Below are 20,814 nucleotides of genomic sequence, written 5' to 3'. Positions count from 1 at the left end.
GCCGGAGGCCGCGCAGGGATCTCTGCCGCTGCCGCCGCCGACATGAGCTCGGAGACCGGGCCGGGACTGCCTTTCCTCCCTGGCTACGCCTTCAGGGACCCCACGGTGAGCGCAGCCTCCCGGTGTACCCTGTCTGACGAGGAGCCTCCGGTTCCCCGGATACCCTCACGTCCCCTTTGGCCTGTCCTAACAGGTGTCCCCTGTGTGAGAACCCCTGTGTGAGAACCAGACCTTTACATTCCTCACTTGCTCATGAGGCTTGTCAGTGCCCTGCACCCTGCACCGCGGTCCCGGGTGACCTGCAGACACCCTCTGGGAGGCTGCTGTGCTCTCAGACCCTCCTCTAAGTCCCCAGGAGACCTGGTACCCCTTAACTCACCTGAGCTTGGACTCGATGATCTCTAAGATCCCCTCCAACCCGAGCTGTTCTATGACTATGATGATCATAGAATGTTTTTGGTGGGAAGGGTCTTTAAAGGTGGTCTAGTCCAATCCCCTACCGACAGCAGGGACATCTTCAGCTACATCAGGCTGCTCAGAGCGTCATGCAAGCTGGCCTGGAATATTTCCAGCGATGGGGCTTCTGCCAGCTCTCTGAGCAACCTGTCTCAGTGCCTCACCACCCTCACTGTAATTTTCTTTTTCCTGTCTATTTTGAATCTCACCCCTTGAGTGCTGTGTCCAGTTCTGGGCTCCTCCATTGCACAGAGATGTTGAGGTGCTGGAAGATGTTGAGAGCAGGGCAGCAAGGCTGGGGAGGGGCCTGGAGCAGAGCCCTGTGAGGAGAGGCTGAGGGAGCTGGGGGGGTGCAGCCTGCAGCAGAGGAGGCTCAGGGCAGAGCTCATTGCTGTCTGCAGCTGCCTGCAGGGAGGCTGTAGCCAGGTGGGGTTGGGCTCTGCTGCCAGGCAAGCAGCAACAGAAGAAGGGGACAGAGTGCCAAGCTGTGGCAGGGCAGGTCTAGGCTGGATGTTAGGAGGAAGTTGTTGTCAGAGAGAGTGATTGGCATTGGAATGGGCTGCCCAGGGAGGTGGTGGAGTCTGTGTGGCTGGAGGTGTTGAAGCCAAGCCTGGCTGGGGCACTTAGTGCCATGGTCTGGTTGACTGGCCAGGGCTGGGTGCTAGGTTGGACTGGCTGAGCTTGGAGCTCTCTACCAACCTGCTTGATTCTATAGTTCCTCTTTTGCTGTTTCCCTGTGCTTTCAGCAGCTGTATCTGCTGATGCATGCAGCACTTTAACATCTGGATCTCCTTCCACAGAAAACAGCTTTCCATCGGTCCCAGACGCTGGGCTACAAAAACGGCTTCGCCTTCTCTCGGCTGCCGACAGTGGGGGTCGGCGGGGAGCGGCTCTACGCGAACCAGCTTTCTCAGGCCGAGCTGGATGAGCTGTCTAACCAAAGACCTGCCCTGACCTACGGGCCACCCAGGCGGGCCCCACCTTCAGGCTTCGTTCCAGCACACGTGGCTTTTGACAAAAAGGTATAGAGCAGCTTGTTCCTGCAGTGTCGCTGGCCAAGTTCGGAGGCAGAAACAGTTAGCTCCAGGGTTCGTGGGACAGCGTTCAGCAGTTTTCAGATGCCACAGCCCTTAGTCAGAGACAGCTGAACCCCAGACTGAAAGAGGCTTTCTTTGCTCGGGAGGAGGATTGTAAGACGTGGAGCTGTAAGACTTTCCCCACGAGTAACGGCAGAGCATTTCCAGCAGGCGTTGGGAAAGAGGCTCGATGGATTCTGAAAAGCCTCACTTTATAACCACGGCTCTGCAAACCACAGCCTGCCCAAAACGCTTCCCAGAGCTCTTCTGAAACTGCAGCTGAGCTCAAGCTGCACAAGGCACTCTGCAGAGGGGACCTGTTAGGCTGTGTGACTCTGGTCTATCTATTTGTGCTCGTGTGTGTCACCGCAGCGTGTTACAGCCTGTACTGGTCCAGTAGTGCTTCCTGCCTTACATCGTGGTGATAGTATCAGACTGGGAGGTGGCTCTGTGTTTGCCTGGAGCAGTCCTGAGCTGACTCTCGATTTTAAATGTGGCTGCTGCAGTGTGAGAGGCTAAGCAGATCTGAGAGCATGCAGAGGTTTGCATGCTGCCAGCGAGGCCTGCAAAGGAGATCTGCAGCCAAGCCTCAGCCCATCTGTGAGACAGCCTGGGGAAAAGATGTGTGCTGGGTTAGTTGCTGAGGCTATTCCTTCAGAGTAACATAGATCTTCCTGTCAAGGGAGACACTCCTCCTCCTCTACTCTGCCCCAGTCAGGCCATGTCTGGAGTATTGTGTCCAGTTCTGCTCTTTCAAGAGAGAGCAGGAACTACTAGGGAGTCCAGGGTAGGCTACAAAGATGATGAGGGATACAGAACATCTCTTCAATGAGAAAAAGCTGAGGAACCTGAGGCTGTTTAGCCTGGAGAAGGGAAGACTGAGGGTGAATCTTATCAATGTTTATCCACATTTGAAGGGCAAGGGTCAAGAATATGGGGCCAGAGTCTTTTCAGTGGTGCCCAGAGACAGGACAAGTGGCAATGGGAACAAACTGGAACACAAGAGATTCCATCTGAACATGAAGAAAAGCTTTTCTTGTGAGGGTGTCAGAGCACTGGAGCAGACTGCCCAGAGAGATTGTGGAGTCTCCTTCTCTGGAAAGGTTCCAGACCCATCTGTGTGCAATCTTGTGCAGCTTGCTCTGGGTAAAGCTGCATGGGGGTTGGACTAGATGATACTCAGATGTCCCTTCCAATCCCTGTGTGCCAGGATTTAGTTTAGTATGTCAGATGCTTCTCTGCTCTTTGATTCAATCCAGAGTAGCAGCAGAGGCACCAGCACTTCTAAGGGAAGGCACAGTCCCTTGGGGAGCGCTTTTGCTGCCTAGTAGGAACCTGTGGCTTCATCATCATTTAATTACTTAGATCTCTGGGTTGATGAACCTGTGGCTTCATCATTATTTAATTACTTAGATCTCTAGGTTGATGTAAGCCTGATTGGCCATCTAAATCCTTTTAGGGGCACTGAATGATCCTTGAGGGAATATTCTTCATGCTTCTGCCAAGTAAAGGAACTATCACAGCTGGCTTTCAGCAGGGAACATTTTCTCTGCACCCTAATTTCTCCCCTTATTTCTCCATCACAAAGTAGATTTTCATATAATTATAGAATTGTTTTGGCTGGAAAAGACCTTTAAGAACACTGAGTCCAATCATTGTCTAACTCTGTGAAGTCTGGTGCTAAACCATGTCTGCTTTGCACCACGTCTATGCCTTCTGTAAACACTTCCAAGGACACTGATTCAACCACCTCCCTGGGGAGCCTGTTCCAGTGTTTGACAACCCTTTCAGTGAAGAAATTTCTTCTGATGTTTATCTAAGCCTCCCCTAGTACAACTTGAGGCCCTTCTCTCATCCTATCACTTTTTTACCTGAGAGAAGACACTGAGCCCCACTTCTCTACAACCTCCTTTCAGGTAGTTGCAGAAAGTCTCTCTCCATCCTTCTTCACTCCCTCCATCATCTTCTTTCTCTCATCCACCCTTCTTCAAGGGTGACAGAGCCTGGACAGAGAGGTTGTGGAATCTCCTTCTCTGGAGCCTTTCCAAACCCACCTGGATCTGGAAGCATTCATGTGTGGACTCCCCTGGATCATGATGGTGCTTTTGGCAGGGGAGTTGGAGTCAATGATCTCTGGAGGTCCCTTCCAACCTGTAAGATTCTGTGATTCTTGTAGGCCCATTTCAGGTACTGGAAGGCCTCTTTTAGGTCTCCCCAGAGCCTTCTTTCCTCCAGGCTGAACAACCCCAGCTCCCTCAGCCAGTCTTCGTAGGTCATCTTGTCTGATCACAACCCAGGAACTGCTAATGGAAATTGCAAATAAATTAATGGACTTAGTAGAGTAATAGTGGTGCTCAACTCATGTCCTTATCTCTGCCTTTGTTATGTTGCCCCTTTGGCAGATCCTGAGGTTTGATGCCTATTTCCAGGAGGATGTTCCTCTCTCCGGAGAGGAGCGGTACCGGGTCCGCCAAGTGGTCATCTATTACTTTCTGGAAGATGACAGCATGTATGTCATAGAGCCTGCTGTGAAGAACTCAGGTCTTCCCCAAGGAAAGCATATCAGGCGCCACCGAGTGCCCAAGAATGAGCAGGGGGATCATTACCACTGGAAAGATCTGAATCGGGGCATCAGCATCACCATGTACGGCAGGACGTACCGCATCGTCGACTGCGACCGCTTCACGCAGGTGTGTTGGCTCTCCAGACAGCACTGGCACAGGCAAGCCTGGCACTCACAGGTGGACAGGCCTCTGAACACCCAGCAGTCTGCACTCTCTAGCTTTCACAATAAGGTTATCTGAAATTTTGCTTTTGATGGAGAATTCTTTCTTCAGTTCAAGGCAGATTGGCTTCGAGCATGTTGACTGCTCAATATTTTTGCCCCAGGACTGCTGGAAGTCATAGAATCACAGAATCAGTCAGGATTGGAAGGGACCACAAGGAGCAGCCAGTTCCAAGCCCCCTGCCATGCCCAGGGACACCCTACCCTAGAGCAGGCTGCACACAGCCTCAGCCAGCCTGGTCTTAAACACCTCCAGCCATGGGGCCTCAACCACCTCCCTGGGCAACCCAGTCCAGCCTCTCACCACTCTCCTGCTCAACAACTTCCTCCTCACCTCCACTCTCACTCTCCCCACCTCCAGCTTTGCTCCATTCCTGGCACTCCCTGATAGCCTCAAAAGTCCCTTCCCAGTTTTTTTGTGGCCCCCTTCAGATGCTGGAAGGCCACAAGAAGGTCCCCTGGGAGCCTCCTCTGCTCCAGCGTGCACAGCCCCAACTCTTTCAGTCTGTGCTCACAGCAGAGCTGCTGCAGCCCTCTCAGCATCCTTGTGGCCCAGACAAAGTGCTGGTTCACATGTGAAGGTTGGTTGGTTGATGGAAAACATGAAATGAGCTCCATGGCTCTACATCTGAAGGCCTCTAATCTATCATTAACTTGCAGCCTCCAGATCAGAAAATAGTGAGCCTGAAAGTGTAAACCTGCTTTATGAGTCTTCATGGAAATCTCACATGCCTGTTGGAGATGTTTGTGTAGGTGTTTCCTGGGCTGAATGTTTTCATGGGCCACTTCCCAGAGCCAAAAAGGGAAGAAGTTACCTCTTACCTTCAGAACTCAACAGCAGCAAGGGGAAACTTCTTTACTGTAAGGGTCCCAGGCCTGTCTGGATGTGTTCCTCTGTGACCTGTGTTAGATAGCATGGTCCTGCTCTGGCAGCGGGGGTTGGACTGGATGATCTCCTTGGGTCTGCCTTCCAACCCCTAACATCCTGTGATCCTGTGAACATTAATACCTCAGATGACCTCCCTAGGTGTTTCTGGAGAGCCAAGGAATTGAACTGAACCCTCCAGAGAAAATGATTTCTGATCCATACACAGAGCTACGTCGGATGCCTGAGCACACCTACGTCACACCATCAGACTTCGACCAACTCAAACAGTTTCTGACCTACGACAAGCAGGTGAGGCAGCCTGTTCCCCACATCATAGCCTGTCTGTGTTACTGAAACCTGAGTCTGGTGAGGATCTGCAGCCTTACCCATTCTAAAAACATCTCAGGTCACTAAATAGACTCCAAATTAGCTTCTTTCCTGGCTTTAGTGAGAAAGATCACACTGGGTGCTTCTGTGCTCCACAACCTCCCTGGAGGTGTTCAAGGCCAGGTTGGATGAGACCTTGAGCAACCTGTTCTAGAGGTGTCCCTGCCTATGGCAGGAGGTTGGAACTGGATGATCCTTGAGGTCCCTTCTAACCTAAACCATTCAATGATTCTATGAGATAAGCCACCTGCTTCAAGAAGCTATCAGGTAGGGCCAAGAGCAGTTCTGATATGAATGAACATTCTGCATCTACTCCTCCCTTCTCCCAAAACATTAATGCTGGCTGCCAGTGGACAACTTGAAGTGGAATCACCACTTGCTCTGACTGGATTCTCCCTCTGCTTACAATTGACTAACATTCTCCTCCCTGCTGCTCTGGGTCTTCTTTTCATCTGTCAACAACATAAGAGAATCTGTAGGATACACCTAGAGTAGAAGTTAAAATGGAGCCAGGATGTGGCCTGGGTTCTGCCTATTGTCCCTGGCTACCTTTCAATCACTCATTCTCTGGCCATCAACTAGGGGTCAGCACAGGCCAGGATCATATGAGGTTGCCAGTTGTGGTCACCTTGTTTTGAGGGCAGCAGAGAATTTTGCTGAGTGCCACCCCTGACATTCTGCTGTCAGTTTAGCCTTGGGGACTCAGATCAGCTCTGTCTGCACTGGCTGTTGGGCTGCCTGTTTAGTTGTTGGGCCTCAGAGGATTCTTGAGCATTTCTGTGGCATTAAAGATCACAGAATCATAGAATCAACCAGGTTGGAAGAGACTTCCAAGCTCACCCAGTCCAACCTAGCACCCAGCCCTGTCCAATCAACCAGACCATGGCACCAAGTGCCTTATCCAGTCTTTTCCTGAGCACCTCCAGGGACAGTGACTCCACCACCTCCCTGGGCAGCCCATTCCAATGCCAATCACTATCTCTGACAACAACTTCCTCCTAACATGCAGCCTAGACCTCCCCTGGCACAATGATGATCACAGATGATCATAGAATCATAGAATCAAGCAGGTTGGAAGTGATCCAAGCTCAGCCAGTCCAGCCTAGCACCCAGCCCTATCCAGTCAAGTAGACCATGGCACTAAGTGCCTCATCCAGGCTTTTCTTGAACACCTCCAGGGATATTTTGACTAGGCAGAAATAAGATGGGGTCTGCAGTGAAAGCAGCCTTGTTAGTGCTGCCAAGTGCATTCCCCTCTGCATTGCTCAACATAGAGCAGTAAAGAATAGGCCATGAAACCTCTGAGAGATTTAAGAGTCAAACAAAAAATGCTGTCTTGCTGTATTAAAATCACTTCCCTTCTCATCCTTGGGCAATTATTGTCTGATATTTTTTCATCACTTCCTCCCCATTTTTCCTCATGCTTCTTGCCTTAACATAAACTGTTCTTTCTTACTGCTGTCAAGGTCATAGGATTCTAGAATGGTCTGGGTTGGAAGGGACCTCTGAAGGTCATCTAATCCAACCACCCCTGCAGTCAGCAGGGGCATCCTCTGTGAAGAACTTAACATCCAGCCTAGACCTCCTCTGTGTCCCCTTGTTCTGTTGCTGCTTGCCTGGCAGAAGAGCCCAACCCCACCTGGCTACAGCCTCCCTTCAGATAGCTGTAGACAGCAATGAGCTCTGCCCTGAGCCTTCTCTTCTCCAGGCTCTACAACCCCAGTCCTCAACTAGACCAGGTTGCCCAGAGCCCTGTTGAACCTCCTTTTGAATCTCTCCAGGGATGGGTCCTCAGCCACCTCCCTGAGCAAGATAAGCCAGGCCTGTGCAGCTCTGGAGGCCATTACTACTCTTCCCACTGCTGCCTTGTCACCCCATTCATCCCAATGCCTACAGTACAAGGGTTTGGTTCTCCTCTACCTGGCAGAGAAGATTGGTGAGATGCCTTTGATTGCTCAAACCATTTCAACTCACTTCATCTGGACAAAGCAGGACTAATTCTAACCTCTATTTGTTTCCTCATCCTCTTTTTTCCTCCACCCCAGGTCCTTCGCTTCTATGCCACGTGGGATGACACCAAGAGCATGTTTGGTGAGAATAGATCCTACATCATCCATTACTACTTGGCAGATGGCACAGTGGAGGTTAGAGAAGTCTACAAGCCAAATGATGGCAGAGACCCCTTTCCAGTAATGATAAGACGCCAACGCTTGCCCAAAGCCTTTGTGGACAAGAAAAGTAAGTTTGGGTTGGCAGCCCATCAGCCTGCTCTGAGGTGCTGTGGTGGGTGGATACACCTGTGCTGGCTCTCTTAGTGTCTGCAGAATTTGTGCTGAGAACACTCCTAGTGTCTTTAAATGGTCACTGAATCATAGAATCATAGAATCAACCAGGTTGGAAGAGACCTCCAAGATCATCCAGTCCAACCTATCACCCAGCCCTAGCCAGTCAACCAGACCATGGCACTAAGTGCCTCATCCAGTCTTTTCTTGAAGACCTCCAGGGACGGTGCCTCCACCACCTCCCTGGGCAGCCCATTCCAATGCCAATCACTCTTTCTGTGAAGAACTTCTTCCTAATATCCAGCCTGTACCTACCCTGGCACAACTTGAGATTGTGTCCCCTTGTTCTATTGCTGGTTGCCTGGGAGAAGAGGCCACTCCCCACCTGGCTACAATGCCCCTTCAGGTAGTTGTAGACAGTAATAAGATCACCCCTGAGCCTCCTCTTCTCCAGGCTAAACAGGTCCAGCTTCCTCAACCTCTCCTCATAGGATTTGTGTTCCAGGCCCCTCACCAGCTTTGTTGCCCTTCTCTGGACATGTTCCAGTACCTCAACATCTTTCTTGAATTGAGGGGCCCAGAACTGGACACAGCACTCAAGGTGTGGCCTGACCAGTGCTGAGTACAGGGGCAGAATAACCTCCCTTGTCCTACTGGCCACACTGTTCCTGATGCAGGCCAGGATGCCATTGGCTCTCTTGGCCACCTGGGCACACTGCTGGCTCATCTTCAGCTGCATTGGTTATGGTTTGGGAAATGGTGACAGGCCAGCAGCACCGGCAGAGCCCTGCAGCTGTCAGCACAATGACCTTCCACTGCCTGAAGGGGAACCTCCCAGAAGGATGAGGAGGGACTGTTTATAAAGGCCTGGAGCGACAGCGTTAGAGGCAGTGCTCTGAAATTAGACAAGAGCAGATTCAGGTGGGATATTAGAAACAAGTTCTTTACCAAGAGAGTAGCGGAACAGGTTGCCCAGGGAGATAGATGATTCCCCATCCTTGGAGATATTCAAGGTCAGATTCAACAAGGCTCTGAGTGCAGGAAAATAGGAAAAGAATAATCATAGAATCACAGAATCATAGAATCAAGCAGGGTGGAAGAGACCTTCAAGATCATGCAGTCCAACCTAGCACTCAGCCCTGTCCAGTCAACCAGACCATGGCACTAAGTGCCCCAGCCAGGCTTGGCTTCAACACCTCCAGGCACACAGACTCCACCACCTCCCTGGGCAGCCCATTCCAATGCCAATCACTCTCTCTGCCAACAACTTCCTCCTAACATCCAGCCTAGACCTCCCCTGCCACATCTTGAGGCTGTGTCCCCTTGTTCTGTTGCTGTTTGCCTGGCAGCAGAGCCCAACCCCACCTGGCTACAGCCTCCCTTCAGGGAGCTACAGGCAGTAATGAGCTCTGCCCTGAGCCTCCTCTGCTGCAGGCTGCACCCCCCCAGCTCCCTCAGCCTCTCCTCACAGGGCTCTGCTCCAGGCCCCTCCCCAGCCTTGCTGCTCTGCTCCAAACACCTTCCAGCACCTCAACATCTCTCTTGAATTGAGGAGCCCAGAACTGGACACAGCACTCAAGGGGTGGCCTGAGCAGTGCTGAGCACAGGGGCAGAAGAACCTCCCTTGTCCTGCTGCTCACACTGCTCCTGAGCCAGCCCAGGATGCCATTGGCTCTGCTGCCCACCTGGGCACTGCTGTCTCATCTTCAGCTCCTCTCTCCCAGCACCCCCAGCTCCCTCTCTGCCTGGCTGCTTTCCAGCCACTCTGGCCCCAGTCTGGAGTGCTGCTTGGGGTTATTGTGGCCAAAGTGCAGAACCCTGCACTTGGCCTTGTTCAATCTCATCCCATTGGCCTCTGCCCACCCCTCCAGCCTGTCTAGATCCCTCTGCAGAGCTCTGCTACCCTCCAACAGCTCCACAGCTGCTCCTACCTTGGTGTCATCTGCAAACTTACTGATGCTGGACTCAATCTCCTGGTCCAGGTCATCAATAAAGATATTGATATTGATCAATCAATATATTCAAGATGAAGATTGATTAGGCTCTGGGCAACTTGATTTAGTGGAGGATGCCCCTGCTTACTGCAGAGAAGGTTGGACTAAATGACCTTTGGGGGTCCCTTTCAACCCAGACCATTCTATGATTCTATGATTCTGTGACTCTGTGATTCTATTCATAGAGCTTGCTTTATGTCCCTTTTCACTAGGAAATGTGAGCATTAACCTCATGGATTTATTTTTGCTTCTTCTCCCTTATCCCTAGAGACCTTCCCAAGCTGTGTGCTGGAGATCTCAGATCAGGAGGTGCTTGAGTGGTACACAGCTAAAGATTTTGCAGTGGGCAAACCTACCACCCTCCTTGGGCGCACCTTCTTCATCTACGACTGCGATGAGTTCACACGGAGCTTCTACCGTGACAAGTTTGGCATCACAGACTTCCAGCCAGTGGAAATCAAACAGAAACCCCTTGAGAAACTTCCACAGGTACTGCAAACAGTTTATCAAAGGAAGCTCAAGAACAAGAAGTGCAGATTCAGCTTAATCAGAAACTACAGTAAACAAGTTCAGCTTAAAGAAAGAGCAAGAAACTTAGAATCATAGAATACAATCATAGAATCAATCAGGTTGGAAGAGAGCTCCAAGCTCAGCCAGCCCAACCTAGCACCCAGCCCTGGTCAATCAACCAGACCATGGCACTAAGTGCCCCAGCCAGGCTTGGCTTCAACACGTCCAGGCACAGAGACTCCACCACCTCCCTGGGCAGCCCATTCCAATGCCAATCACTCTCTCTGGCAGCAACTTCCTCCTAACATCCAGCCTGAACCTGCCCTGGCACAACCTGAGACTGTGTCCCCTTGTCTTGAAAAAAGCAAGGCAAGAATGTGCAGCATAGAAATGAAAGTGCTCTGAAACTGTTGATTTGCAATACTGAAAAGGACAAAGCAGTTGTTAACAGTGATAGGAAGAGCTCTGTGCTACAAAATTACACAGCCTATGGGTATAAACTACAGCACAGGAAGTTCCACCTGAATGTGAGAATGAGCTTCTTTGCTCTAAAGGTCACAGAGCACTGGAACAGGCTGCCCATAGAGGTTATGGCCAGTAGGACAAGGGAGGTTCTTCTGCCCCTGTGCTCAGCGCTGCTCAGGCCACCCCTTGAGTGCTGTGTCCAGTTCTGGGCCCCTCAATTCAAGAGAGATGCTGAGGTGCTGGAAGGTGTTTGGAGCAGAGCAGCAAGGCTGGGGAGGGGCCTGGAGCAGAGCCCTGTGAGGAGAGGCTGAGGGAGCTGGGGGGGTGCAGCCTGCAGCAGAGGAGGCTCAGGGCAGAGCTCATTGCTGCCTGCAGCTGCCTGCAGGGAGGCTGTAGCCAGGTGGGGTTGGGCTCTGCTGCCAGGCAAGCAGCAAGAGAAGAAGGGGACAGAGTGTCAAGTTGTGGCAGGGCAGGTCTAGGCTGGATGTTGTTAGGAAGTTGTTGTCAGAGAGAGTGATTGGCATTGGAATGGGCTGCCCAGGGAGGTGGTGGAGTCTTTGGTGTTGAAGCCAAGCCTGGCTGGGGCACTTAGTGCCATGGTCTGGTTGATTGTTGAGGGCTGAGTGCTAGGTTGGACTCGCTGAGCTTGGAGCTCTCTTCCAATCTGCCTGATGCTATTCTATGATAATCAGGGGGTCCAATACGTGTCTGGACCAGTAGGATCTCTGCTGGCTGTGATATCGTAGCTGTTGCTACCTGATGAGGGAAGATCTATTTCAAAACAGATGGTTTGTTAAAAGCTGTCTTGCAAACTTTGTCTTGGTTTTAGTTTCAGCACTTTATTCTTGATACCTTTTCTGAATGCAGGTGATTCCTCCTTACAATGGTTTTGGCATCCTTGAAGACTCTCTTCAGAACTGCTTTTCTCTGTTCCCAAAGCCTCCCCAGAAAGATGTTATTAAGATGCTAGAGAATGACCACAAGGTGCTGCGGTACCAAGTCGCCCTGGTGAGTGCCTTCCTTGATAGGACAGTGCCAGCTTATGTGGTAGAGTCAGAAGGATGTGAGGAGCAGCCTGCTCAGAGAAGGTTGTTAGCAAATAAGCTCCAGGGAGATCTTATTGTGGCCTTTCAGGAGTCAGTAAGAAAGATGGGGACAGTCTTTGGTACAGGAGCTGATAGTTTTAAGCTAAAAGAGGGAAGAATCAGACAGAACAGAAGGAGGAAATTGCTGACGCAGTGGGTGGTGAAACGCTGGCACAGCTTGCCCAGAGAGATAGCAGATGCCCCATCCCTGGAAACATTCCAGGTGGGACAGGGATCTAAGCAACCTGATCTAACTGAATGAAGGTGTACCTGCTGCCTGCAGGGGGGTTGGACTAGATCATGTTTCAAGGTCCCTTCCAACCCAAACATTCTGTGCTTCCATGATTCTATAAATTCTCCTCTGTGACAGTGGGAAAAGAGAGTTCCCTGAGCCAGCACTGATCTCCCTTAGGGCATGCCACTGAGTTACTGTGTACTTGCCCTGGCAGTTAGTGGCACACAGAGGTAGAAAAGACAAGGCCAGAAACTGCAAACCAGAAATGGGACAAGCCCACAGCCTTTTGTGGAGTGACTCCACAAAGAGCAGCACTGCGACGGGGCTGTGCCTCTGCCAGCCTGCAACTGCTGCTGCAGGCCTGAGCTTGCTGGCTCCCAGCAGCTGTCCTTCTCCAGGCTAGTCCTGGCTGCAGCAGCCAGCAAGGGGCTGTGCTGGCAGAGCAGCCAAGTGCCAGCACAGAAGCTGGGAATCCACAGGGTGCTTTCCACCCGCCGCAACGTGGCCCTTGTGCCAGCTTGCCAGCTGCTTTATGCAAGGAGCCTCTGGCACGGCCAGCAGTGGCATTTCCTGCACTACCTGCTGCCTGCCCTCTCCAAACAGTCCAGCTGAATAAGCACTGACTTCTCTATTGTGCAGCAGTTCCTAAAGGTCACAGCTGACGAGTTCAGATCCACTTAATTTTAAACTAAGCAAGTAAACCTCCTGGCATGTCAAGGGAGTGCCTTCCTGTGACTAAGAGCTGGAAGCAGCACCAACCTCTCCCTGGCACTCATGATAATGAAAAGAGAACTTTTCATACTGAATTGTACAGCTCTGTGATGAATATCCCATATAGGATATTCCTTTCTCTTGGCTTACTCAACCTGTGGAAACACTGACTACACTTGGTCCCTGCAACATGCATTCTGCTTCTATTAGCCTCAACCTTTGAAATTCAGGTACTTGGTGCTCTCCAGGGCTTTGTTATGCTCTGTCTGCATACCTGCAGCCTTCTTTAGTCAGCTCTTATATGTAAGAAACAAATCTATGAACTCCAAATACTTACACTCCTCATCACACACTCATTTATGAGGAGAGACTGAAAGAGTTGGGGCTGTTCAGTCTGGAGAAGAGGAGGCTCCCAGGTAACCTTCTTGTGGCCTTCCAGGATCTGAAGGGGGCTACAAAAAAGCTCCTGGGGAGGGACTTTTGAGGCTGTCAGGGACAGGACTGGGGGGAATGGAGCAAAGATGGAGGTGGGGAGAGTGAGGCTGGAGGTGAGGAGGAAGTTGTTGGTGATGAGAGTGGTGAGAGGCTGGAATGGGTTGCCCAGGGAGGTGGTTGAGGCCCCATGGCTGGAGGTGTTTGAGGCCAGGCTGTGTGAGGCTGTGTGCAGCCTGCTCTAGGGTAGGGTGTCCCTGGGCATGGCAGGGGGCTTGGAACTGGCTGCTCCTTGTGGTCCCTTCCAACCCTGACTGCTTCTGTGATACTGTGGTTGCTGGACACCCCAGGAAAGAAGAACATGGTTCAAATCTGGTTTTCCAGAGCCACTATGTCTTTTTTGCCCTTAGGAATCACCAAACCCTGAGGACAGAAAGCGTCGATTCATCCTCTCTTACTTCCTCTCTAATGACATGATCAGCATCTATGAGCCCCCAGTCCGCAACTCCGGCATCATTGGAGGCAAATACTTAGCAAAGACCAGAGTAGCCAAACCAGGCTCCACTCCTGACAAAGCCACCTACTATGAGCCCTCTGACTTCACCATTGGTTCTACCATTGAAGGTAAGATCCAGCCTACACTGATGATGCTCTCTAAGCACCGCTGTTCCTGCCTGCCCTCTGAACACAGGCTGGGAGAGTTGGGACTCTGCAGCCTGGAGAAGAGAAGCCTTCCAGGAGACCTTGGAGTAGCCTTCCAGGATCTGAAGGGGGCTATAGGCAGGCTGGGGAGAGACTATTTACAAGGTCTTGTAATGACAGGATGAGGAGGGATGGGTTTGAACTGGCAGAGGGGAGATATAATCATAGAATCAGCCACGTTGGAAGAGAACTCCAAGCTCACCCAGCCCAACCTAGCACCCAGCCCTGGCCAGTCAACCAGACCATGGCACTAAGTGCCCCAGCCAGGCTTGGCTTCAACACCTCCAGGCACAGAGACTCCACCACCTCCCTGATATTCCAGACCAGTTTGGATGGAGCTGATCTAGTGGAGGATGCCCCTGCTCACTGCGGGGGAGCTGGACTAGATGACCTTTAAAGGTTCTTTCTGACTCAAGCCATTGTTTGAGTTTAAGATTCTATGGACATGGCCATTGATAAGCAACCTACTCTCCTGTGTAAGGTCCTGCACCTGGGTTGGCACAATCCCAAGCACTACTCCAGGCTGGGTGGAGAATGGCTGAGAGCAGCCCTGAGGAACAGGACTTGGGGGTCTGGGCTGATGCAAAGCCCCACAGGAGCCTGCAGTGTGAGTGCAGCCCAGACACAACCCTGTGCTGGGCTGCAGCAAGAGCAGTGTGGGCACAGGGCAAGGGAGGGAATTCTGCCCCTTGGCTCTGCTCTCCTCACACCCCACCTGCAGTCCTGGGGGCAGTTCTGGAGCCCCCAGCACAAGCAGGACGTGGAACTGTTGGAGCCAGTCCAGAGGAGGCCACCAAGATTCTGAGAGGGCTGCAGCAGCTCTTATCTGAGGACAGGCAGAGATACTTTGGGCTCTGCAGCCTGGAGAAGAGAAAGCTTCCAGGAGACCTTGGAGTGGCCTTCCAGGATCTGAATAGGGTTCCAGGAGGGCTGAGGAGGGACTATTGACAAGGCCTGGTAATGACAGGAGGAGGAGGAATGGGTTTGAACTGGCAGAGGGGAGATTGAAACTGGATGCTAGGAAGTTGTTTGCAGTGAGGGTGGTGAGACACTGGCACAGGTTGCCCAGGGAGGTGTTTAAGGCCAGGTTGGATGAGGCCTTGAGCGACCTGTTCTAGTGGGAAGTGTTCCTGCCTTTGTTGGGGGGTTGGAACTGTCTGAGCTTTGAGTTCCCTTCCTACCTAACCCATTCTGTGACTCTATGATGTGGCCTTTATTGCATAGGGAGTGTCTATAAGTTTCTTCTCTTGGAAGGCTCTCAGATGAGTACTGGAGCCACCACCCTTGGCTGTAACCATGCAGCTGTGGTGCTGAGTGACACAGTTTAGAGGTGACCTGGCAGTGCTGGGTTACCAGTTGGGCTTGGTGATCTCAAAGATCTTTTCCAACTGATTCCATGACTCTATAAAAGATCTGCTCCTGCTGGCTTTAATCACATTCAAGTTTCCAGGTCACTGGCTGCTGTGCATTGATAGAACTCTGTTAGTTTCAATGTTTGGACCTTTGATGTAATTAGGAGAGGAGCTAATTCCTCCCACAGTCTTTGTCCAGATTCCATTTTGGGCTAAGATGCACAGAGTTAAACCTCTACCAGGTGACTTCCTGTAGCAAAGGCCTAGCTTGTAAGGCAGTTCTGTCCTGTAAGGAAAATAAATGTAATACTGAAATATTAGAAACAGAGCAGTGCTAATGGGAGGAGCTGTGAGCAGCAGCATGGGGCCTCTGCTCTCAGCAGCTGCTTTTCCTGTAGCAGAACTCCCTTTGACTCAGTGTGGAGTCACCATCCCTGGGGGTGTTCAAGAAAAGACTGGAGGAGGCACTTGGTGCCATGGTCTGGTTGACTGGATAGGGCTGGGTGATAGGTTGGACTGAGTGATCTTGGAGGTCTCTTCCAGCCTGCTTGATTCTATGACTGGAGATGAGGAGGAAGTTGTTGAGCATGAGAGTGGTGAGAGGCTGGAACAGGTTGCCCAGGGAGGTGGTGGAAGCCTCATCCCTGGAGGTGTTTAAGGCCAGGCTGGCTGAGGCTGTGTGCAGCCTGCTCTAGGGTAGGGTGTCCCTGGGCATGGCAGGGAGGGTGGAACTGGCTGCTCCTTGTGCTCCCTTCCAACCCTGCCTGCTTCTATGATTCTATGACTGAAACAAAGGGCAGAGCCCAGCCACAAGAGAGAAGCCATGCTCTGTCCTGGCTGATGAAGAGTCTTACCCATGCTGAAAGAGAGGTAACACTGCTTGCTTTAACCCCCCCCTGCCTCAGTGTTTGGCCACAGGTTCGTTGTCACTGATGCTGATGAACATGTGCTTAACTACATGGAGAGCCATGCAGAGAGCTTCCCCGCGGCAACACTGCAGTCCCTGAGGGATCACTTTCGCTCACGGCAGGTGGCAAAGGAGACTGCCAGCAGGTAGGCTTCAAAGCATTGTGACTCTAAATAAGACTCAAGGTTGACAGTTAAGGGCATTTCCAGCAGCCTCCCTAGGCTCCAGCCTGCTGTCTAAGGACTTCCTGAGTAATTATTCAGCTCGGAGAGCCTGTGTCTGGACACATAGGGAGGGATCCAAGTGGGTACAGTAGGATGTCATGGCTGCTGCTGACCCAAAAACGCTTGCAAGGCAGCTCTGGCTCAGCAGCAGAGCTAAAGAGGACACAGTCTTCTTTTCCTCAAAGACAGCAGTTACCTGTAGCAGATGCTGCTATCAATACCTGCATAAGCCACTGGAGAGTTGCAGGCTCAGAGGAGGCTTGGAAGGCTATTTTCTTTCATTTGCTCTGGCTGTGCTTATCAGCCTATCACAGTCTAGACCACATCCTCTTTTTTAGCTGCTTGAACCCATTTTGGGTGACCCAGTAACAACTCTATTACCTCTTAACACACTTTAGAGTCAGTTACTATCACGGTAGTTCAGGGGCTCTGGATCAGCCTAGAGCTGCAGGCAGTTCCTGGAGCACACATGAAATTGCTCCTGGTTCCAGAGCACCTGCAGGCAAAAGGTGCCTGGGGTAAATGTCCTGCAAAGGGAAGACAGTTTGCCTAAGGCTTCAAGATCAAGGTGGAGTTTCACCTCCAAGTTGAAGCAGAGGTGAGCTTGCTATGAAACCTATCACCTCAGAAGCATGTTGTGTATCCAGACAGTGTGGCCAGCTGTGGTGAGCTGTGGTGACCACACAAGTGTCACAGAAGAACTTTTACATCAAGTCCTGTTCTTACTTTCTTCTACAGTGACATCCCCATGCTTGGGAGCAGCAACCAGGAGCTGGATGCATTAATTGTGCAGGCTCAGGAAGAGCTGAAGCTCCATAAGCACTTGAACAACAAGAACATTCAGGAGGCATTTCTTCAGTGTGATAAGGATGGCTCTGGCATCCTGGACAAACCAACATTTCTAGCCCTTTGCAACAGCTTGAGTGTGCCAACCGATGCCATTCCTCTTAACAAGGTCAGAAGGAAGGGCTGCTGTGCATACTGAATTCCCCTCCTCGAGCTCTTCCAAAGGAGCTCTTCCACAAACCAACCCTAACCAGGGAGCAGGGGACAAGGTCAGAAGGAAGGGCTGCTGTGCATATTGAATTCCCCTCCTCTAGCTCTTCCAAAGGAGCTCTTCCACAAACCTGTAGAAGAGGACCACAACTGTCAGCCACACAAGAGCAACCCTGATAAATCTGTCTCCAGGTGACAAAAGGAAGAATCCTTTCAAGGAGGTGGTTGAGGCCCCATGGCTGGAGGTGTTTGAGGCCAGGCTGTGTGAGGCTGTGTGCAGCCTGCTCTAGGGTAGGGTGTCCCTGGGCATGGCAGGGGGGTTGGAACTGGCTGCTCCTTGCTGGTCCCTTTCAACTCTGATTGATTTTATGATTCTGTGATTCTATGAACTCTGATATTAGACCTTTTCCATCTCACTGGGTGTCAAAAGGAGGTTAGTTATGCACTTAAAGGAACAGAAGTCCTCTTTCTTCCTCTTAAGCACATGAAGTGTAACTCTGTAATAGAGTGAAGACAGCAGAAATGCCTCACTAGCAGGCCTGCTGCAGGGCTCATTTTTCTGTCCTTACACAGTCTCAAGCTGTGCCAGGGGAGGTCTAGGCTGGATGTTGTTAGGAAGTTGTTGGCAGAGAGAGTGATTGGCATTGGAATGGGCTGCCCAGGGAGGTGGTGGAGTCTGTGTGCCTGGAGGTGTTGAAGCCAAGCCTGGCTGGGGCACTTAGAGCCATGGTTGCTTGGCCAGGGCTGGGTGCTAGGTTGGGCTGGCTGAGCCTGGAGGTCTCTTCCAACCTGCTTGATTCTATGATACTTCATGCCATGTGCACACACCAAAGTGACACCAGTGAGCAGGACCTGATCAGATATGCTGCCCCCAGCCCACTTTTGGTAAAGACTTCTGTGGGCTCTCTGGCTGATTTGCTGTGGCCTCTGTCAGTCTGTGGCCACACTTCACTGTATGTGGATGGACTGACACCATGGTGATGCTCCAAAGGCACTCAGGCTTAACTCAAACACTTCAGCTCTCCTTGTCTAAGCATTCAGGGTTACCTGTGACCCAGGACCACAGAGAGGCTCTTCCACACAGGGCAGTAAGATCTGCTCTGTCACACAGGGAGTACTTCTGGGCAGTTTTGCCTGAAACAATTTTGCAGCATCTGCCACTTCTTTATGTTGTTTGTTTTGTGCTTATTATTTTTCCCCCAGCTGATTGACCTGTGCTCTTGTGGAGAAGACAAGATAAACTACCATGACTTCCTTAGAGCCTTCCCTTTGGGATCTCCCCCCAGAAGCGGAAGACCAAGACCAGCAATAAAATTCTGAGCTGAGCTGACTTTAAGATCCCATATTTCAAAAAGGATGCTCTAACTTTCACCTTTGCTTCCCTCACTCTCCCCCTTTGCTTCTCACCAGAGCCAACTAATTCCACCTTCACTTTGCTAACATTTGGTTTTCCTTCCTACCCTCTCCTTGCCCTTTTAGCTGCCTCCAACCTCAGTCTCACACCTGCTGAGTGTCAAAATGAAATGCACATGAGAAAAAACATCCAGATTCTCCTGTTGATGTCTCAAAAGTAGAGCTAAACCTCTGTAAAGCCTGTGATAGCCACTCCAGCTTTCTCTTAGGGAGTCAGACAGGGCCTCTCATTTTCAAGCAGTGAAGCCTGGTGGTTTAAATTGTTATTTGCACTTCAAGAAGATGCAAGAGCCCTGCCATGGGCCACGAGAAACTTGAACTTGCTAGTCTGAATGTAAGCAATTTGTGCATGGTTGCTATGAAAATGTTAATAAAGCTGCTGTAAAGTAGACCTCTGTGGCTGAAATAGCTGAGGATTAAAGTGGGGGGGGGGGGGAACCCTCACAAAACTGGGATTCTGGGCTTACTTGAAGTGCAGAGGTGAGTTTAGCTCTCTCATAGCTGTGGAGGTAGCAGCAGAAGCTTGGGAGAATGGCTTTAGGGCTGAGATCTGAACACATCTGATTCAACCTTGGTGTCGATACAGGCTGGGGAACGATGACACTGAGAGCAGCCCTGCAGAAAAGGGCTTGGGGGATGCTGGTGGGAGAGAAGCTGGATGTGAGCCAACAGTGTGCACTTGCACTGCAGAAGGCCACTGGCACCCTGGGCTGAATGAAGAGAAGCATGGCCAGCAGGGCAAGAGAAGTGATTCTGCTGCTCTGGTGAGACCTTACCTGGAGTACTGTGTCCAGTTCCGGGGTGCTCGACACAGGAAGGACATGGACCTGCTGGAGGGGGTCTAGATGAGGGCCACAAAGGCAGTCCTGGAGCACCTCTACTGTGGGGGCAGGCTGGAAGAATTGGAGCTGTTCAGCCTGGAGAGGAGAAGGCTCTGGGAGACCTTATAGCTACCTTAGCTACGTTTCATTATCTGAAGGGGACCTGTGGGGAGGCTGGGGAAGGACTGTTCAGAAGAGCCTGTAGTGATAGAATGAAGGGCAGTGGTTTGACACTGGAGCAGGGGAGATTTAGGTTGGGCATCAGGAGGAAGTCCTTCACAATGAGAGTGGTGAAACACTGGAGGAGGCTGCCCAGGGATGTGGTTGAGGCCCCACTCCTGGAGACATCAGACTTCATGGAGCCCTGGGTGGGTGATGTAGTTGGAGGTATCTCTGCTGATTGCAGAGGGGCTGGACAAGATGAGCTTTGAAGGTCACTTCCAACCCAATGCAATCTGTGAATCTTAACAGAAAGGTCCAGTGAAAAGGGAAAATTGGCAGCTATGAGACTTGTGCTCTGCTTGGTGTCACACTGCTCCTCTCCATGAAGGTAACAGGGCAGGATCCCTCTTAACCCAAATGGCACTGGGCAATGCCTATTGCCAATGAGTACCTATGAAAGGCAGCTCTCATGCACCCCCCAGAGAACAAAACTCAGGAACAAATTGCTTGTTTCAATCAACTTTTGTGCTGTGCCTTCCCACTTTTCCTTGGATAGCCTCCACGTGGCAGCTCCCTCCCCTCCCCCTCGCTCTGAAAGGTCACCAGCTCTCTGTTTTGGGCCCATTTTGGGCAACTGCTCCTCCTGGTCCATCTTAGATTTCACAGCAGGTTTAGTGTTGTCTCGTGTGCCTTCCACGCAGCCCCTGGCAAAGGCCAGCTTCTCTAGGCTACCCTCATCAGCTTTTCCAGAGACCAAAAGCTTCCAGATGAAATTAGTGGTGCTGGAGGAAGGAAAAGTCAGAAACTGTTTTCTGCACATGCCATGAGGCTGTAACCTAACACTCAGCCAAATCATGTAGCATGCCCAGGGCCAGCTGCAGAAAGCACACAATTTAGCTCTCCATAAAGTATGCACCTAAACCACATCAGAGAAGTCATGTCCTGCAGGCA

The 20,814-nt window shown here is 51.2% G+C and overlaps 1 protein-coding gene across 1 annotated transcript; it reads left to right on the top strand.

The window, feature by feature from the left end:
• The first annotated feature begins 42 nt into the window (after positions 1-42).
• Positions 43-19,271, top strand: EFHC1 (EF-hand domain containing 1). The gene is made up of 11 exons (XM_064146844.1): positions 43-105; positions 1,257-1,478; positions 3,935-4,222; positions 5,345-5,494; positions 7,618-7,810; positions 10,117-10,337; positions 11,691-11,831; positions 13,697-13,910; positions 16,246-16,393; positions 17,210-17,426; positions 18,671-19,271. Exons 1-11 carry the CDS (start codon positions 43-45, stop codon positions 18,785-18,787), a joined length of 1,974 nt encoding a protein of 657 aa, XP_064002914.1. The 3' UTR covers positions 18,788-19,271.
• Positions 19,272-20,814: the final 1,543 nt, after the last annotated feature.

Source organism: Pogoniulus pusillus, chromosome 7, assembly GCF_015220805.1.
Source record: "Pogoniulus pusillus isolate bPogPus1 chromosome 7, bPogPus1.pri, whole genome shotgun sequence".
NCBI lineage: Eukaryota > Metazoa > Chordata > Aves > Piciformes > Lybiidae > Pogoniulus > Pogoniulus pusillus.
This window is presented reverse-complemented; position numbering and strand designations above follow the sequence as displayed.